The sequence below is a fragment of the Saccopteryx bilineata genome, chromosome 8 (assembly GCF_036850765.1).
Source record: "Saccopteryx bilineata isolate mSacBil1 chromosome 8, mSacBil1_pri_phased_curated, whole genome shotgun sequence".
Classification (NCBI taxonomy): Eukaryota; Metazoa; Chordata; class Mammalia; order Chiroptera; family Emballonuridae; genus Saccopteryx; species Saccopteryx bilineata.
In genome coordinates, this window is record NC_089497.1 from 67,763,908 (window position 1) to 67,781,257 (window position 17,350).

At 45.3% G+C, this 17,350-nt stretch overlaps 1 protein-coding gene across 9 annotated transcripts in view; it reads left to right on the forward strand.

Moving 5' to 3' along the window:
- DGKG (diacylglycerol kinase gamma) overlaps positions 1-17,350 on the forward strand; it is a 247,568-nt gene that overhangs the window by 176,295 nt on the left and 53,923 nt on the right. For all 9 annotated transcript variants that reach the window (XR_010726833.1, XR_010726834.1, XR_010726835.1 and 6 more), the window contains one exon: positions 15,436-15,613. Coding sequence is in view for 6 of the 9 variants with exons in the window: in XM_066241092.1 (XP_066097189.1) it covers positions 15,436-15,613 (178 nt within the window). In the remaining 3 variants the exon portion in view is untranslated. The remainder of the gene's footprint in view (positions 1-15,435; positions 15,614-17,350) is intronic.

Sequence of the window (17,350 nt, forward strand, 5' to 3'; positions counted from 1 at the left end):
TCTGATTACCTGTGTGACTCAGGCCATTTCTTTCATCTCTCCTTTAAAAAAAAAAATTTATTGATTTCAGCAAGATAGGAAGAGAGAGAGAGAGAGACAGAAACATCAAGCTGTTCCTGTATATGCCCTGACCAGGGATCAAACTGGCAACCTCTGTGCTTCAGGATGATGCTCTAACCAACCTAGCTACTGAGCCAGGGCTCTCTCATCTCTCTAACCTTCATATTCCTTATCTATAAAATGAAGTGATTACACTGAAAGGCTTTTTAAGATTCTTCAGGTCTTTGATTCCATGAGAGCACAGATACAGAGAAGAGAGAAAGAGAGAGGTCCTTTTTGGAGAGTGAACAGGGAAGAATTTTTGGAGAAAATGGCATTTGTAGAGATTTGGAAGAAAAGCAGAGAAAGGGCACTAGGCAGGGGTCTCAAACTCGCGGCCTACGGGCCGCATGCGGCCCGCCGAACAATTTTGTACTGATTTTTTTTTGTTTTCAACTGCAGTGAGAAAAGTGTTGCATAACAGTTGCCTTTTGTAGACCTAGTGCAGCCTGCCGAACGGCTGTGATCTTGCTCTGCGGCCCACATACTGAGTTGAGTTTGAGAACCCTGCGACTAGAGTGTCCTCAGGAGGACTGTAGTAATGGGACTAGACAAGAATCATCCTCTGCTAATTAAGATGGCCATAATGGAAGATTCAGGTTGACAACACCTGAACCTACTATCCAATCTGTGCATCACAAAAAAATGAGACAAGCAAACTACGTGCCTCCGAATGATATGCAATAGAAAATATTCAACCCCAGCGATAATGTATTCTTGCCAAAAAGTCATCCATGAATTTGATCAGGCCTCCAGATCTAAAAGTATCAGTTTAGTAAAAATAGAGGAGACAGACTGAGAATATGTTTAAAAAACACCTCAGAGATGCAATCAGGAATATTTAGAATCTAGGAAACACTGTAGCCTTACTTCTAAAAGTCTGGTCCATCACACACACACACACATACACACACACACACAGCATCAGTATTACCAAGGAGCATGTAGAAATGTAGAGTCTCAGACCCGATCTCAGACCTCCTGAATCATAATCTGCATTTTAATAATCCTGCAGTGACTTGTGCATACAATAAAGTCTGGGAGACACTGATGTACAAGACAAATGTCCCATTTCCTTTAATAAATATTAAAAGACATGGGAAAAAAGGATGGGAAATTTATAGAGCAAAAGAAACTAAAATAAATATCAACCAAATTTAATCTGTATACCTTTCAGACAAATCAATTGTTTTTAAAAATGAAACTATGGCCTGACCAGGCAGTGGTGCAGTGGATAGAGCATCAGACTGGGATGCAGAGGACCCAGGTTCAAGACCCCGAGGTCACCAGCTTGAACGCAGGTTCATCTGGTTTGAGCAAAAGCTCACCAGCTTGGACCCAAGGTCACTGGCTCCAGCAAGAGGTTACTCGGTCTGCTGAAGGCCCGCAGTCAAGGCACATAAGAGAAAGCAATCAATGAACAACTAAGGTGTCACAATGCGCAACGGAAAACTAATGATTGATGTTTCTCATCTCTCCGTTCCTGTCTGTTGTCTGTCCCTGTCTATCCCTTTCTCTGACACCCTGTCTCTGTAAAAAATAAATAAATAAATAAAAATGAAACTATGGAGGAAATTTTAACAATCCCTGGATATTATCGATATTAAGGAATTATTGTTACTCTTTAAGAGTATAATTGTATTGGGGCAATTCTTTTTTAACGAGTCTTATTTAAAGATACAGAAGTATTTATAGATTAAATGACAGTATCAGGGCTTTGCTATAGAATAATTTAGTATGGAGGTGGGGAAATGAACTGGGGGTAGAGTTAAAACAAGATTTGCTGCGAGTTGCCAGTTGCTGAAGCTGAGATTTTGGGTATACGGGATTTATCGTTCTCTCTACTTCCTATATATTTGGAAATCCCCACCATTAAAAGATTAAAAGGTCAAGGAGTCATCAAAGATGGGAGGGACAAATCAAGATAGCACAGTAGCAGGAAATTCTTGAAAGGAAATTTCAAGCAGAAAGGGCACAAGCCCCCCAAAACAATTGAGGCCTGAGTTACACTTTAGATCTGCCCTGAGAGAGGTCATTCCAGAGATCAGACACAGCCCAATGGCAGGACTAGAAAAAGCAATCTGCGCTCTAAAGGAGAGAAAACCCCGGTAATCGTGGCATCGTGAATCCAGGTTAGAAGAAGGGAGAATTTCCTAGTTGCTAAAAATTGAAACAGGTCATCAAGCAAAGTATGGGATCTCCTTCTCTGAGGACCTTCAGAAATAGGACCGACAGGGCTGAAATGGAGGCGGCCTTGCTCAGGGGAGAGGAGGTTCAGATCCGCAGCCTTTTCGGGTCACCGAGGCGGGAAGGGGGCGGGGGGGGGGGGCTGGTGAGTGGTGGAGAAGGGGGGGCGGGGGGGGCGGTGAGTGGTGGAGAAGGAGGGGGGGTGAGTGGTGGAGAAGGAGCGGTGTGGGGGTGAGTGGTGGAGAAGGAGGGGGGGTGAGTGGTGGAGAAGGAGGGGGGGGGGGGGGTGAGTGGTGGAGAAGGAGGGGGGGGTGAGTGGTGGAGAAGGAGGGGGGGGAGTGGTGGAGAAGGAGCTGGGGGGTGAGTGGTGGAGAAGGAGCGGGGGGGGGGTGAGTGGTGGAGAAGGAGCGGGGGGGGGGTGAGTGGTGGAGAAGGAGCGGGGGTTGGGGGGTGAGTGGTGGAGAGGGAGGGGGGGTGGTGAGTGGTGGAGAAGGAGGGGGGGCGGTGAGTGGTGGAGAAGGAGCGGGGGTTGGGGGGTGAGTGGTGGAGAAGGAGGGGGGTGGTGAGTGGTGTAGAAGGAGCTGGGGGGTGAGTGGTGGAGAAGGAGCGGTGTGGGGGTGAGTGGTGGAGAAGGAGGGGGGGTGAGTGGTGGAGAAGGAGCGGGGGGGGGGGTGAGTGGTGGAGAAGGAGGGGGGGTGAGTGGTGGAGAAGGAGGGGGGGGAGTGGTGGAGAAGGAGCTGGGGGGTGAGTGGTGGAGAAGGAGCGGGGGGGGGGGGTGAGTGGTGGAGAAGGAGCGGGGGGGGGGTGAGTGGTGGAGAAGGAGCGGGGGTTGGGGGGTGAGTGGTGGAGAGGGAGGGGGGGTGGTGAGTGGTGGAGAAGGAGGGGGGGCGGTGAGTGGTGGAGAAGGAGCGGGGGTTGGGGGGTGAGTGGTGGAGAAGGAGGGGGGTGGTGAGTGGTGTAGAAGGAGCTGGGGGGTGAGTGGTGGAGAAGGAGCGGGGGGGGGGTGAGTGGTGGAGAAGGAGCGGGGGGGGGGGGGTGAGTGGTGGAGAAGGAGCGGGGGTTGGGGGGTGAGTGGTGGAGAGGGAGGGGGGGTGGTGAGTGGTGGAGAAGGAGGGGGGGCGGTGAGTGGTGGAGAAGGAGCGGGGGTTGGGGGGTGAGTGGTGGAGAAGGAGGGGGGGTGGTGAGTGGTGGAGAAGGAGGGGGGGCGGTGAGTGGTGGAGAAGGAGGGGGGGCGAGTGGTGGAGAAGGAGCGGAGAGAAGCGAGGGGGGCGGAAAAGGACGCAACCTGGGCAGGGAAGCATCAGTGCCCGCCCACCCTCACCTCCTCTGCTCTTTGCCCCTTTCAGGGAGCACAGAGAACCCGGCGGATCCTAGTTCTGCCCAGAATTATAGGACTTTTTAGGAATTAGAGAGAATGGGATGGGGGGGGGAGTTTAGAAAGGAGAGTTTGAATACAAATTCCCATTGCATTCCATTTGCCATTACTACTCCTAGGCTTGGTAACCCAGTCTCTGGGTTCCTATGCGCCGGCCCAACACCAAACAAACAAACCATCCTGGCTCCGAAAGGAACCAGAGCTTTGGGTATTGTCTGCGCAAGCGGGACCGATGTGGAACGTGGCTGACAGCTGCGGGCGGGCGCAGCGGGCCTGGCAGGACGAGGGCGCGGACGCTCCTGGCCTGGGATCAGGCAGATTCCTGAACCGCTTCCAAGGGGGCTGGAGTGGGGCTGGCCGTGGGGCACCCCACCCCACCCTGTGCCTGCAGCAGGGCTGGCCCTGGGGCACCCCACCCCACCCTGTGCCTGCAGCGGGGCTGGCCCTGGGGCACCCCACCCCACCCTGTGCCTGCAGCCGGTCTCGGACCCGAGCTCCCCGCCCTCCCGCACCTCGCCACCCATGCACACTGGGAGCAGTGTTGCGGGCCTGTGCGCGCTCGCTGCCTGGGCAAGAGCTTTCTATTTCGGCCCAAAACTGGTCTATAAATACCGGTATTTGAATTCCACTGCAGCGGAGCTGGCTAGCTCAGTCTCAAGTTAGGGACTGGCTAACGGTGCAAGCCGGGAAGCCCCTCTCCCCGCGCTCTCCCCAGGAGCCACCCGAGTTGGAGACCTGTGTCTCAGGGCCCGATGATCTCATGGAACTGTTGGAGGATTTAGCTCAGAAAGACCCCGGGACCAGGGAGCAGCCCAGGGCCCGTGTTCCATTTAAGCCGATGTGTACCTCTGTTGATTCCACTTTCCCAAATCCGGAATGGCAATGTTCGGCCTTTCCAGAGACCTGTGCGGACCTGGGGGAGGAAATTAGTGTGTGATGGCATACAGGTGTGGGCTGGCAAGGCTTTGACCAGCATGGGTCTGGCCAAGAGACCATTAGAATGCTCCCAGCAAGTTCTCAGGTAATGGGAGGATGATTTCAGGTCGAAATATGCCTCGTGGCACAGATAATAGTATTAACTTATAATAATGCTAACGGTATGGAATGTTATTGCCTTCCAGAAACCGATCAAACCCTTGAAGTAGATGTTTATTCACCAACCCCACCCTCATGTCACAAACGATAAATTAAAGCCCAAAGAGGTTAAGGAACCAATGCAAGCTCACGCAGCTGGCAAGTGAAGGAGCTAAGACTCAAACTGGTATCTCCATTTCCAAGGCCAGGCAAGCTCTTTCCAAGACACTGCATTGCCTCTCAGTTTCCAAATAGGTACAATCCAAGGGTTGGAGCATCTACTGTCCAACAGTCCCCAGACTCCTCCCACCTCTTCTGTTGTCAATGAGATAATGAGGGAAAGAGGCAATTTATTAAATAGCAGAGTGAGAACTGCGGGCTCTTACAGAGAGAGGTTAACTTAATGATAACCAACTAGTCATGACTGGAGATGGAAGAGACCAGGTACACTTAAAACTGCAATAGGGAAGAAAGGGGACTTCGTGAAATATTATGTGCCAAGAACTGTACTGTGCTAATGGTGTACTTTCTGGTATTTTTTTTTTTTATAATTTTATTTTTTTAATGGGGTGACATCAATAAATCAGGATACATATATTCAAAGATAACAAGTCCAGGTTATCTTGTCGTTCAATTATGTTGCATACCCACCACCCAAAGTCAGATTGTCCTCTGTCACCTTCTATCTTGTTGTCTTTGTGCCCCTCCCCACCCCCTATCCCTCTCCCATTCCCCCCCTCCCCCCCGTAACCACCACACTCTTGTCAATGTCTCTTAGTTTCAGTATTATGTCCCACCTACGTATGGAATAATACAGTTCCTGGTTTTTTCTGATTTACTTATTTCGCTTCGTATCATGTTATCAAGATCCCACCATTTTGCTGTAAATGTTCCGATGTCATCATTTCTTATGGCTGAGTAGTATTCCATAGTGTATATGTGCCACATCTTCTTTATCCAGTCATCTATTGATGGGCTTTTTGGTTGTTTCCATGTCCTGGCCACTGTGAACAATGCTGCAATAAACATGGGGCTGCATGTGTCTTTACGTATCAATGTTTCTGAGTTTTGGGGATATATACCCAGTAGAGGGATTGCTGGGTCATAAGGTAGTTCTATTTGCAGTTTTTTGAGGAACCACCATACTTTCTTCCATAATGGTTGTACTACTTTACATTCCCACCAACAGTGTATGAGGGTTCCTTTTTCTCCACAGCCTCTCCAACATTTGCTATTACCTGACTTGCTAATAACAGCTAATCGAACAGGTGTGAGGTGGTATCTCATTGCCGTTTTGATTTGCATTTCTCTAATAGCTAAAGAAGATGAGCATCTTTTCATATATCTGTTGGCCATTTGTATTTCTTCCTGGGAGAAGTGTCTATTCATATCCTCTTCCCATTTTTTTATTGGATTGTTTGTTTGTTTGTTGTTGAGTTTTATGAGTTCTTTGTATATTTTGGATATTAGGCCCTTATCTGAGCTGTTGTTTGAAAATATCATTTCCCATTTAGTTGGCTTTCTGTTTATTTTGTTATCAGTTTCTCTTGCTGAGCAAAAACTTCTTAGTCTGATGTAGTCCCATTCATTAATTTTTGCCTTCACTTCTCTTGCCATTGGAGTCAAATTCATAAAATGCTCTTTAAAACCCAGGTCCATGAGTTGAGTACCTATGTCTTCTTCTATGTACTTAATTGTTTCAGGTCTTATGTTTAGATCTTTGATCCATTTTGAGTTAATTTTTGTACAGGGAGAGAGACTGTAGTCCAGTTTCATTCTTTTGCATGTGGCTTTCCAGTTTTCCCAGCACCATTTATTGAAGAGGCTTTCTTTTCTCCATTGTGTGTTGTTGGCCCCTTTATCAAAAATTATTTGACTATATATATGTGGTTTTATTTCTGGACTTTCTATTCTGTTCCATTGGTCTGAGTGTCTATTTTTCTGCCAATACCATGCTGTTTTGATTGTCGTGGCCCTATAATAGAGTTTGAAGTCAGGTATTGTTATGCCCCCAGCTTCATTCTTTTTCTTTAGGATTGCTTTGGCTATTCGGGGTTTTTTATAGTTCCATATAAATCTGATGATTTTTTGCTCTATTTCTTTAAAAAACGTCATTGGAAGTTTGATGGGAATTGCATTAAATTTGTATATTGCTTTGGGTAATATAGCCATCTTGATTATATTTATTCTTCCTAGCCAAGAACAAGGTATATTCTTCCATCTCATTATATCTTTTTCGATTTCCCTTAACAATGGTTTATAGTTTTCATTATATAGGTCCTTTACATTCTTTGTTATGTTTATTCCTAAGTATTTTATTTTTTTTGTTGCAATCGTGAAGGGGATTATTCTTTTGAGTTCCTTCTCAGTTGTTTCATTGTTGGCATATAGAAAGGCTATTGACTTCTGTATGTTAATTTTGTATCCTGCGACCTTACTGTATTGGCTTATTGTTTCTAGTAGTCTTTTTGTGGATTCTTTGGGGTTTTCGATGTATAGGATCATATCATCTGCAAAAAGTGATACCTTTACTTCTTCTTTTCCGATATGGATGCCTTTTATTTCTTTGTCTTGTCTGATTGCTGTGGCGAGAACCTCTAGTACCACATTAAATAAGAGTGGAGAGAGTGGACAACCCTGTCTTGTTCCTGATTTAAGGGGGAAAGCCTTCAGTTTAGTGCCATTTAATATGATGTTAGCTGATGGTTTATCATATATGGCCTTTATCATGTTGAGATATTTTCCTTCTATACCCATTTTGTTGAGAGTCTTAAACATAAAATTGTGTTGTATTTTATCGAAAGCCTTTTCTGCATCTATTGATAAGATCATGTGGTTTTTGTTGTTTTGTTGATATGGTGTATTACATTAACCGTTTTACGTATGTTGAACCATCCTTGAGATTCTGGGATGAATCCCACTTGATCATGATGTATTATTTTTTTAATATGTTGTTGTATTCGATTTGCTAGTATTTTGTTTAGTATTTTAGCATCTGTATTCATTAGAGATATTGGTCTGTAGTTTTCTTTTTTGTGCCATCCTTGCCTGGTTTTGGGATGAGGGTTATGTTGGCCTCATAAAATGTGTTTGGAAGTATTGCTTCTTCTTCAATTTTTTGGAAGACTTTGAGTAGAATAGGAACCAAGTCTTCTTTGAATGTTTGATAAAATTCGCTGGTATAGCCGTCAGGGCCTGGACTTTTATTTTTGGGGAGGTTTTTAATGGTTTTTTCTATTTCTTCTCTACTGATAGGTCTGTTTAGGCTTTCTGCTTCTTCTTGACTCAGTCTAGGAAGGTTGTATTTTTCTAGGAATTTATCCATTTCTTCTAGGTTGTTGAATTTAGTGGCATAAAGTTTTTCATAGTATTCTACAATAATTCTTTGTATATCTACAGTGTCCGTGGTGATTTCTCCTCTTTCATTTTGGATTTTGTTTATATGAGTTCTTTCTCTTTTTTCCTTGGTAAGTCTTGCCAAGGGTTTGTCAATTTTGTTGATCTTTTCAAAGAACCAGCTCCTTGTTCTATTAATTTTTTCTATAGTTTTTCTGTTCTCTAATTCATTTATTTCTGCTCTGATTTTTATTATCTCCTTTCTTCGGCTGGTTTTGGGTTGTCTTTGTTCTTCTTTTTCTAGTTCCTTAAGGTGGGAAGTTAAGTGGTTCACTTGGGCTCTCTCTTGTTTGTTCATATATGCCTGAAGCGATATGAACTTCCCTCTTATCACTGCTTTTGCTGCATCCCATAGATTCTGATATGTCGTATTGTCATTTTCATTAGTCTGTATATATCTTTTGATCTCTGCACTTATTTCTTCTTTGGCCCATTCATTTTTTAAAAGTATGTTGTTTAGTTTCCACATTTTTGTGGGATTTTTTTCCTCTTTTTTGCAGTTGAATTCTAGTTTCAAGGCTTTATGATCAGAAAATATGCTTGGTACAACTTCAATTTTTCTGAATTTGCTGATGTTGTTTTTGTGGCCCAACATATGGTCAATTCTTGAGAATGATCCATGTACACTGGAGAAAAATGTATACTCAGTCACTTTGGGATGAAATGTCCTGTAGATGTCTATCATATCCAGGTGCTCTAGTGTTTTGTTTAAGGCCACTATGTCTTTGTTGATTCTCTGTTTGGATGACCGATCTAGAGCCGTCAGCGGTGTATTGAGGTCTCCAAGTATGATTGTATTTTTGTCAGTTTTTGTTTTAAGATCAATAAGTAGCTGTCTTATATATTTTGGTGCTCCTTGGTTTGGTGCATATATATTAAGAATTGTTATGTCTTCTTGATTCAGTGTCCCCTTAGCCATTATGAAATGGCCATTTTTGTCTCTGAGTACTTTTCCTGTCTTGTAGTCAGCATTATCCGATATGAGTATTGCTACACCTGCTTTTTTTTGGATGTTATTTGCTTGGAGTATTGTTTTCCAGCCTTTCACTTTGAATTTGTTTTTATCCTTGTTACTTAGATGAGTTTCCTGTAGGCAGCATACAGTTGGATTTTGTTTTTTAATCCATTCTGCTACTCTGTGCCTTTTTATTGGTGAGTTTAATCCGTTTACATTTAGTGTAATTATTGATACTTGTGAGTTCCCTATTGCCATTTTATATCTTGCTTTCTGTTAGTTTCGTGTCTTGTTTGATCCTTCTCTTTCGTTTTTCTATCTTTTGTTTTTATTTGGTTGTATTTCATACATCTTTCCTCTGTTGCTATCTTTTTTATCTCATGTGCTTCTGTGGTGGTTTTTTCAATGGTGGTTACCTTTGAGTAATGAAAAGGGTCCCTACCCTGTTCATTGTAGCGAACTATTTTGTGAGTACTTTTGCACTCCATCGTCCTTTGCTACTGTTAATCTCCGTCTTCTCCCCCTCTTTCTTTTTGTTGTTGTCACAGTTTAAATTTGGTTTTATTGTGTTCTTCTTGGAGCTTTTACTTGTGGCTCTGTTTTTTTTTGTTCTTTGTATCTGATTGGAGAACCCCCTTTAGTAATTCCTGGAGTGGGGGTTTTCTCATGATAAATTCCCTCATCTTTTCTGTATCTGTGAATGTTTTTATTTCTCCTTCGTATTTGAAGGATAGCTTTGATGGGTATAGTATTCGTGGCTGAAAGTTCCTCTCTTTCAGGACTTTAAATATTGGGGTCCACTCTCTTCTAGCTTGTAGAGTTTCTGCTCTGAGTGGAACCCCCAACCGCAGGGAAAAGTTGCAGCGTTGGAATTGAGTCTCGCTCCGTCCCCGTGCGCGGCTTTTGCAAGGCGCTGGGGCGGCTCGAGATTCCGCTTTGGCCCACACAAAGGCCCCTGACTCTGCCCCTCTCTGCGATAACACGGGCGCGCACTGCGGAGGCACTCGGAGGAATCGCTCACTCCTTATCTGCGCGCGCACACCAGGATATGAGGCCGGCCGCGGTTCCCTCTGAGTGAAACCCTCACCAGCACGGAAAATCTCCACCGTTGGTAGTAGTTCTCACTCCCTCCCGTGCGTGGCTTTCCCAGGGCGCTGGGGCTGCCCAGAGACTCTGTCCTCGGCCCACAGAAAGGCCTCTGACCCTGCCTCTCCATGGGGCAACACGGGCACCCACTCTCGGGGCCTAGGAAGAAATTCTCGCCCACTAACTGCGCACCGACCAGGAGACCGGGTAAAATGGCCGCTCCGCTTGTCTTTCTTTGTTTGGGTTTGGCGCGAGTGTTAGCTTGTATTGCCCGGGTTGCCACAGGATCAGATTTTCCTCGGCTTGGATCTGTGTGCCACAGCCTGGTTCGGCCGTTTGTGCCGCGGCGGCCTGGATCTATTCACCCCCTTTGCCCGCCTCAGTTTCTATATTCACAGTTACCAGAGAAAGCCGCCCTGTTTAGGTTAGTGAGGAAGGCGGAGCATTTCTTACTCCCTTTTTCCTTCGGGGTTTGGTTATATATTTAGCCAATTTTTCACTCAATCATACCTTTGGGTGTATTGCGAAGCATCTGGAAGCTCCAAGTATAGGTTTTTCTGTTTCTGGTTGAAGATCTTGTTGAGTTTTGGGGGAGATTTATCAGTATCGCTTCCTACCCCGCCATTACTCTGACGTCATCTCTCCCTTTCTGGTATTTTTTTACAAAGCTGGCGCAGAGGTAAGATATAAGAATCCTTATAGCCAACACTGATGTGCCATGACTGCTGTAAGTACTCTACAAGACAGGGTAGTGGTGGGAGAGGTCCATTATTTAAACAACAGCTGGAAGTTGAATTTCGCTGTAAGTCTAGCATCAGCAAAAGTCCCAATTTGCCTCACTGACTTTCATCTCCAAAGCAGGAGACTGTTGGGATTACATCCTGGCCCTGGCAGCTTGTTAAGTGGAAGCTGAGTAGAGTAAGCACTTTACCCCTGCGAGACCCTGCCAGTGTGGGTAGTAATGATGTCTCCTTCATTGCATTTGTGTGAGGGTCTCAGGAGACAATGTAGGTGAAGAACCAGCACAGTACACAGGCTTGAGCTGCTAATATTACTACTATTTCCTCTCAGAGAGAGGGGGCATTTTGATCAACAATGAATAAATTAAGGTAAAGTGGAAGTAATAAGAGCCAACAGGAAAAGTGACTGTTGTCTAGGAGATGATTAAGATACAGGAAGACAATGCTAGGCACAGAGTTGAGCAAAGTTTATTTCAGAGAGTTTAGAGAAAAGAAGAATCTGACCCAGAGAGATTCTAGCCTAAACCCCTAAATAAGAATATGTGCATTGGCCCTGGCCAATGTCTCAGTGGATAGAGCACTGGCTTGGAATATGGATGTCCCAGGTTTAATTCCCAGTCAAAGCACACATGAGAAGTCACTGTCTGCTTTTCCTCCCTCTCCCTCTCCCCCTTCTCTCCCTCTTCCCTTCCTGCAGCTCCGCAGTGTGGCCCTGGGCACAGAGGATAGTCACATTGAAGCACATCAGCCTCAAGCACGAAAAATAGCTCAGTCCTCAAACATTGGCCCCAGATGGGGTTGCCGGGTAGATCCTGGTTGGGGTGAATGCAGGAGTCTGCCTATCTCCCCTCCTCTCACCTAAAAAAAAAAATGTGCATAAAGAATGAAATGATGGAAGACATTCCAAAATAAATTTCTAACAATTCATTAATTCTATTGAGAAGAAAAAGGAAAATACAAGAGATTCTCAGGTTACAACATTCTTGACATAATGACGTTTTGAGTTTATGACACTCCCATAAAAACTTTAAAAAATTGAGACATGAGTATTTCAGCTTATATCGTTAGTATCATACTTATGGACTCCATGGGTGAACTAGTTTGGTTGCATGCAGTGGAAGAATACGTAGTACAATGTATTTATGTTCTTTTCCTTTTTCTGTGGCTTAGTTGTGTTTTTATGTTCTAGATTATGATTTTACAACTGTGCTAGAATAGGTAAGTGACTTAGGCTAGGGTGTGTTTTGACTTACACCAAAATTCGGGTTATGTCATGGTGTAGGAGTGGAACTGTGTCGTAACCCGGGACCTGCTATAGTTATAAAAAAAGGATCACCATGACAGCAACAGGGAGCTCTGGGTTGAGCCCATGTTTTCAAGGGACAGTACACATACATAGAAAGGCAAGGGAATGACATGCACCCAGGTGTGAATGCACAAAAACAGCCCAGATCTGGAAGCCTGGCTCAGGCCAGCTGAAGTCCAAGCAGAATATTAGACAATGCTTGAAGCAAAAAAGAGCACGGAGAGCATATGAGTTCCCTTATTCTTTTTCTGATATAGGTTATGATCATTTAAGAAATGCTATTTGGTCTCAGCACAACATCTTATGTTTTAGTGGAAAGTATACAGGATTGAGGTCTGGAGACCAGGTACTAGTCTAGCTCCACCATTAACAACTTGGGTGACCACAGGCAAGTTCCTTAACCTCGCTGGGCCTCATTTATGAAAGATGGAGCATGTTCTCTTAGGTCCCTCTTATCTCAAGTTTCCATTTTCCATAGTGCAATGAAAAGTAGGCTGGGTCACAGTTCGGTTCAGAGGATGCAGCCTCAGTAGAGCAGCCACAACCCTAGGACTGTTTAATGAACCACTTCTGGTGTGTTAAATTGACCAAAAAGAGGACTTGGTTCCTGATTTTGCCCTTAATATATATGTATTAATGACTTAATCCCCAAATGATAGGAGAGCTATGGAAAAAGGTCATAGAATTAAGATTTAAAATAAAATAGATGGCCTAGTAGAGGCCTGGGCTGAAAGCCAGATGAAATTAATTGACATAAATGTAAAGCCCTGTGTCTAAGTTATTCTTTTTTAATACCTATATGAGTTCAGGATAGGGAAGAGCTGGCTGAGAAGTAGGTGATGGAATCAGGACCCCCTCAAGCTAAACTGATGAAGCCATCATCTAGCCCCTAACAAAAGAGCTAGTACAAATTTGACCATATTTAAAAATAGGGATGATAACAATGGGAGACCTGTGTTGAGCCCTTACACGGGCTTCCCACGTTATCTCATTTACAGGGTATGATAGTTTCATAGGATCCCAGCCATTTGCCATTTGTGCCATTAGATCCTATCATTCATGTTGTTTCAATGCTGAGGGACTTACAGGATAGGACAGTAACAAACTGTAGTGTGTGTGGAACAGAGCAAAGAGAGTAGGGAATGTCTGAAAACCGAATCCTACAGGAGGGGACTGAGAGAATTGGCAGTGCTCAACCTAGAGGAGGCACAACCACTGGTGGTGTGAAAGGGAAGAGAAATACAGGAGTGGTTAACACTTGGGGCCCCACTGTCTGCCACCAAATCTGTGTACTTCTGTTAGTAAGTTGTGTGACTTTAGGCATGTTACTCAGCAGCTGCCTCAGATTCCCAAAATGTAAAAAGAGAGTAGTCATAGCAACTAACTTATAAGATTATTATGAAGGTGATAAATGAGATGTATATAAAAGCTCAGTTGGCAGATGCCAATGCTTAATATGTATATATGCACTATGATGATGATGATGATGATGGTGATGATTTCATCATGTATCTGGTGAACTGTCCCCATGGAGGAGGAAGATTGGTGATTCTGTCTGATTCCAGAAGGGAGAATAAGACTAATGGGTAGAAACAGGAAGAAAGAGCATCTGATTCAACATAAAGAGAACTTTCAAAGAATCAGAATTTCCCAATGAAGGGATGACTTCCTAGTTTCCAGAGAAGCTCACTCTATTCCATTTTGTGATTGGTGAAACAAGTGATGGGGATAAGATACCATAAATTAAGAGCATCAATGAAATCAGAAGGTACACCAATGTGAATGGCAATAAGTCCTACCTTTCTATTCCTCCTCTGTTGAGAAATCTCTAGAAGTTTGGTTTATAGATAACTTTGAAGACCATGGATTTTGGTTGCATGCTTTTTATTTTTCCTGACTCACAATAAGCAAGATGAAAAGCTTGGGCTTTGTAGTGAAATTCCCAAACTTAGGATCTCTGCTCTGTTATTTACCAGTTGTGCGATCTTACCACACCTCTCTGGGTCCGGTTTTTTTCTCCTGCAAATGAAGTAAACTACCTAAAATCCTGACAAAAGCCCTGGCCGGTTGGCTCAGCGGTAGAGCGTCGGCCTAGCGTGCGGAGGACCCGGGTTCGATTCCCGGCCAGGGCACACAGGAGAAGTGCCCATTTGCTTCTCCACCCCTCCACTGCGCTTTCCCTCTCTGTCTCTCTCTTCCCCTCCCGCAGCCAAGGCTCCATTGGAGCAAAGATGGCCCGGGCGCTGGGGATGGCTCTGTGGCCTCTGCCCCAGGCGCTAGAGTGGCTCTGGTCGCAATATGGCGACGCCCAGGATGGGCAGAGCATCGCCCCCTGGTGGGCAGAGCGTCGCCCCTGGTGGGCGTGCCGGGTGGATCCCGGTCGGGCGCATGTGGGAGTCTGTCTGACTGTCTCTCCCTGTTTCCAGCTTCAGAAAAATGAAAAAAAAAAAGTAAAATCCTGACAAAGATCAGACCTACTATATTTCTTGCTGTATTGGTAAACATGGTGGCAAAGTGGTCTGAATTGATTGACATATGAGAGGGGCAAATTCAAGCTCTCTGATCTTTTGTGCCTGTCAGGGGATGCCAATGGTGATTGGACAAACAGACTGTGCTACACTAGCAAGCACATATGCCAAAATCGCACTTACTATACAGATATGGAGACAGGAAAATTCTGAAAGCCTTCCAAATCTTAAAGTCTTCTACTTTCCCAGAAGGGATAAAATAAGAGGTGGTAAATGAAACTTTTCTGTGGTTGTAGAAAATCTACTTTGTGTTTGGTTCTGGAGTCAGGGTCCTATAAATCTTCACAGTGGTTAGGAAGGGTCAGAATTGGTGATAATGAGGCTGGACCGGAGAAAACATTTGAAGTTCTCTGTGAACTATCTCTAAAGCCCTTCTAGATCTACAAGAAGGTCCCTGGAGTCTTATGTTGTCTTCCCCAGAGCTGACCAAAACTAGATCTCCCCCATCTTACTGCAGTGGACAAAACATCAGGCCTGAGCAACTTGCCGAATATTCTGATTCTGACAAAAGCAGGGTGGTGGCTGAGGGCCCATCACAGCCTTCACGAGAGCCTTCACCCCCCCACACACACACACCACACACACACACACACACACACACCACATATGTGCACACAAACACACAGAACCTTACATTGGGATGCACTGGAGATACTAACAGATGATTTTTTTCTCTCTCTGTCCACTAGTGTGACGGGGTTGGGGTGGACCTGAGCAACATCTTCCTTGAAGGCATTGCCATTCTGAACATTCCCAGCATGTACGGTGGCACCAATCTCTGGGGAGAAACCAAGAAGAACCGCGCTGTGATCCAGGAAAGCAAAAAGGTTGTCACTGACCCCAAGGAACTGAAATTCTGCATCCAAGGTAAGTCAGGCATGAGGAAAATTACTCTAGGTCACTGCCCTGGTGGAATGGTATTCAAGTGGGTAGTAGTCATGCTCTAGGGATATGCTGACTCACCATCCTTGATGTTGCAAAGTTTACAACCTAATTGAGAAAATTATCAATAAGGGAACCCTTACTGACAACCATTAGTCAAGTTGTGGGACTCCATGAGGTCAGGAGTCAAATGCTGTTCCGGTCAAGATTACCAGTGTTGGCCTTGGCTGGTTTGCTCAGTGGATAGAGCATCAACCCAGCATGTAGATGTCCTGGGTTCGATTCCCAGTCAGGGCACACAGGAGAAGCAACTATCTGCTTCTCTCCCCCTCCATCTTCCCCTTCTTTCCCTCTTCCCCCTCTGCAGCCAGTGGCTCAATTGGTTTGAGCATTGGCCTTGGTGCTGAGGATAACTCAGTTGGTCCAAGTGTTGGCCTCAGGCACTGAGGATAGCTTGGTTGATCGGCCCCAGACAGAGGTTGCCGGGTGGATCCTGGTGGAGGTGCATTCAGGAGTCAGTCTCGCTATCTCCCTGCCTCTTACTTACAAAAAAAAAAAAAAAAAAAAGATTACCAGTGTCCTCCAGTAACTATATCCAGTAGTCAGTTCCCAACCTTGATCTCACTTCACCTGTCAGTGGCATTTGACCCAACTGATCACTCCCTGTTCTTAAAAAATACTTGAGCCCTGGCTGGTTGGCTCAGCGGTAGAGCGTCGGCCTGGCGTGCGGGGGACCCGGGTTCGATTCCTGGCCAGGGCACATAGGAGAAGCGCCCATTTGCTTCTCCACCCCCCACCCCCTCCTTCCTCTCTGCCTCTCTCTTCCCCTCCCGCAGCCAAGGCTCCATTGGAGCAAAGATGGCCCAGGCGCTGGGGATGGCTCCTTGGCCTCCACCCCAGGCGCTAGAGTGGCTCTGGTCATGGCAAAGCGACACACCGGAGGGGCAGAGCATCGCCCCCTGGTGGGCAGAGCATCGCCCCTGGTGGGCGTGCCGGGTGGATCCCGGTCGGGTGCATGCGGGAGTCTGTCTGTCTCTCCCCGTTTCCAGCTTCAGAAAAATACAAAAAAAAAAAAAAAATACTTGACTTCCAGGACTCCACACATTCCTGGTTTCCCTTCTATCCCACTTATTAGTCTTTCTCAGTCTCTTTTGATGACTCCTCAGTTTCTCTCTAACCTGGTCATGCTAGAGGATCCCCAGGCAGGATCACCAACCCTCTTTTCTTTTCTTTTCTTTTCTTTTCTTTGATACTCACTCCATTGATGACTTCATCCAGTAGTAAGACTTTATTCAAATACCAGGGGAACGCCAATGACTTAGCTTGTCCAAAATGGAACTCCTGAGGGCCCTCTCTCAAACCCTCTCCACCCACAACCTTCTCCATCTCAGTTGGTGATAACTCCAACCTGCTCGTTGCTGGAGCCAAAATATTTGGCATCATCATCCTTGACTCCTCTTTTTATCTCGCATCTCACATCCAATTTTTCAGAAAATCTGTTATCTCTACTTTTAAAAATAAAGGATCACCCACTTCTCACCACTTCATTTTACTACCTTGGTCTGAACCACCACACTCTGTCCCTAGGATTACTGCAAACCCTCCTAATTGAATTTCCTGCATGTACCGCTCCCCTATAGAGTGGGTCCCACCACTGCATCAGAGTACTTGCAAATAAATGTCAGATTATTTCACGCTCCTGCTTCAAATCTTGCAATGGCT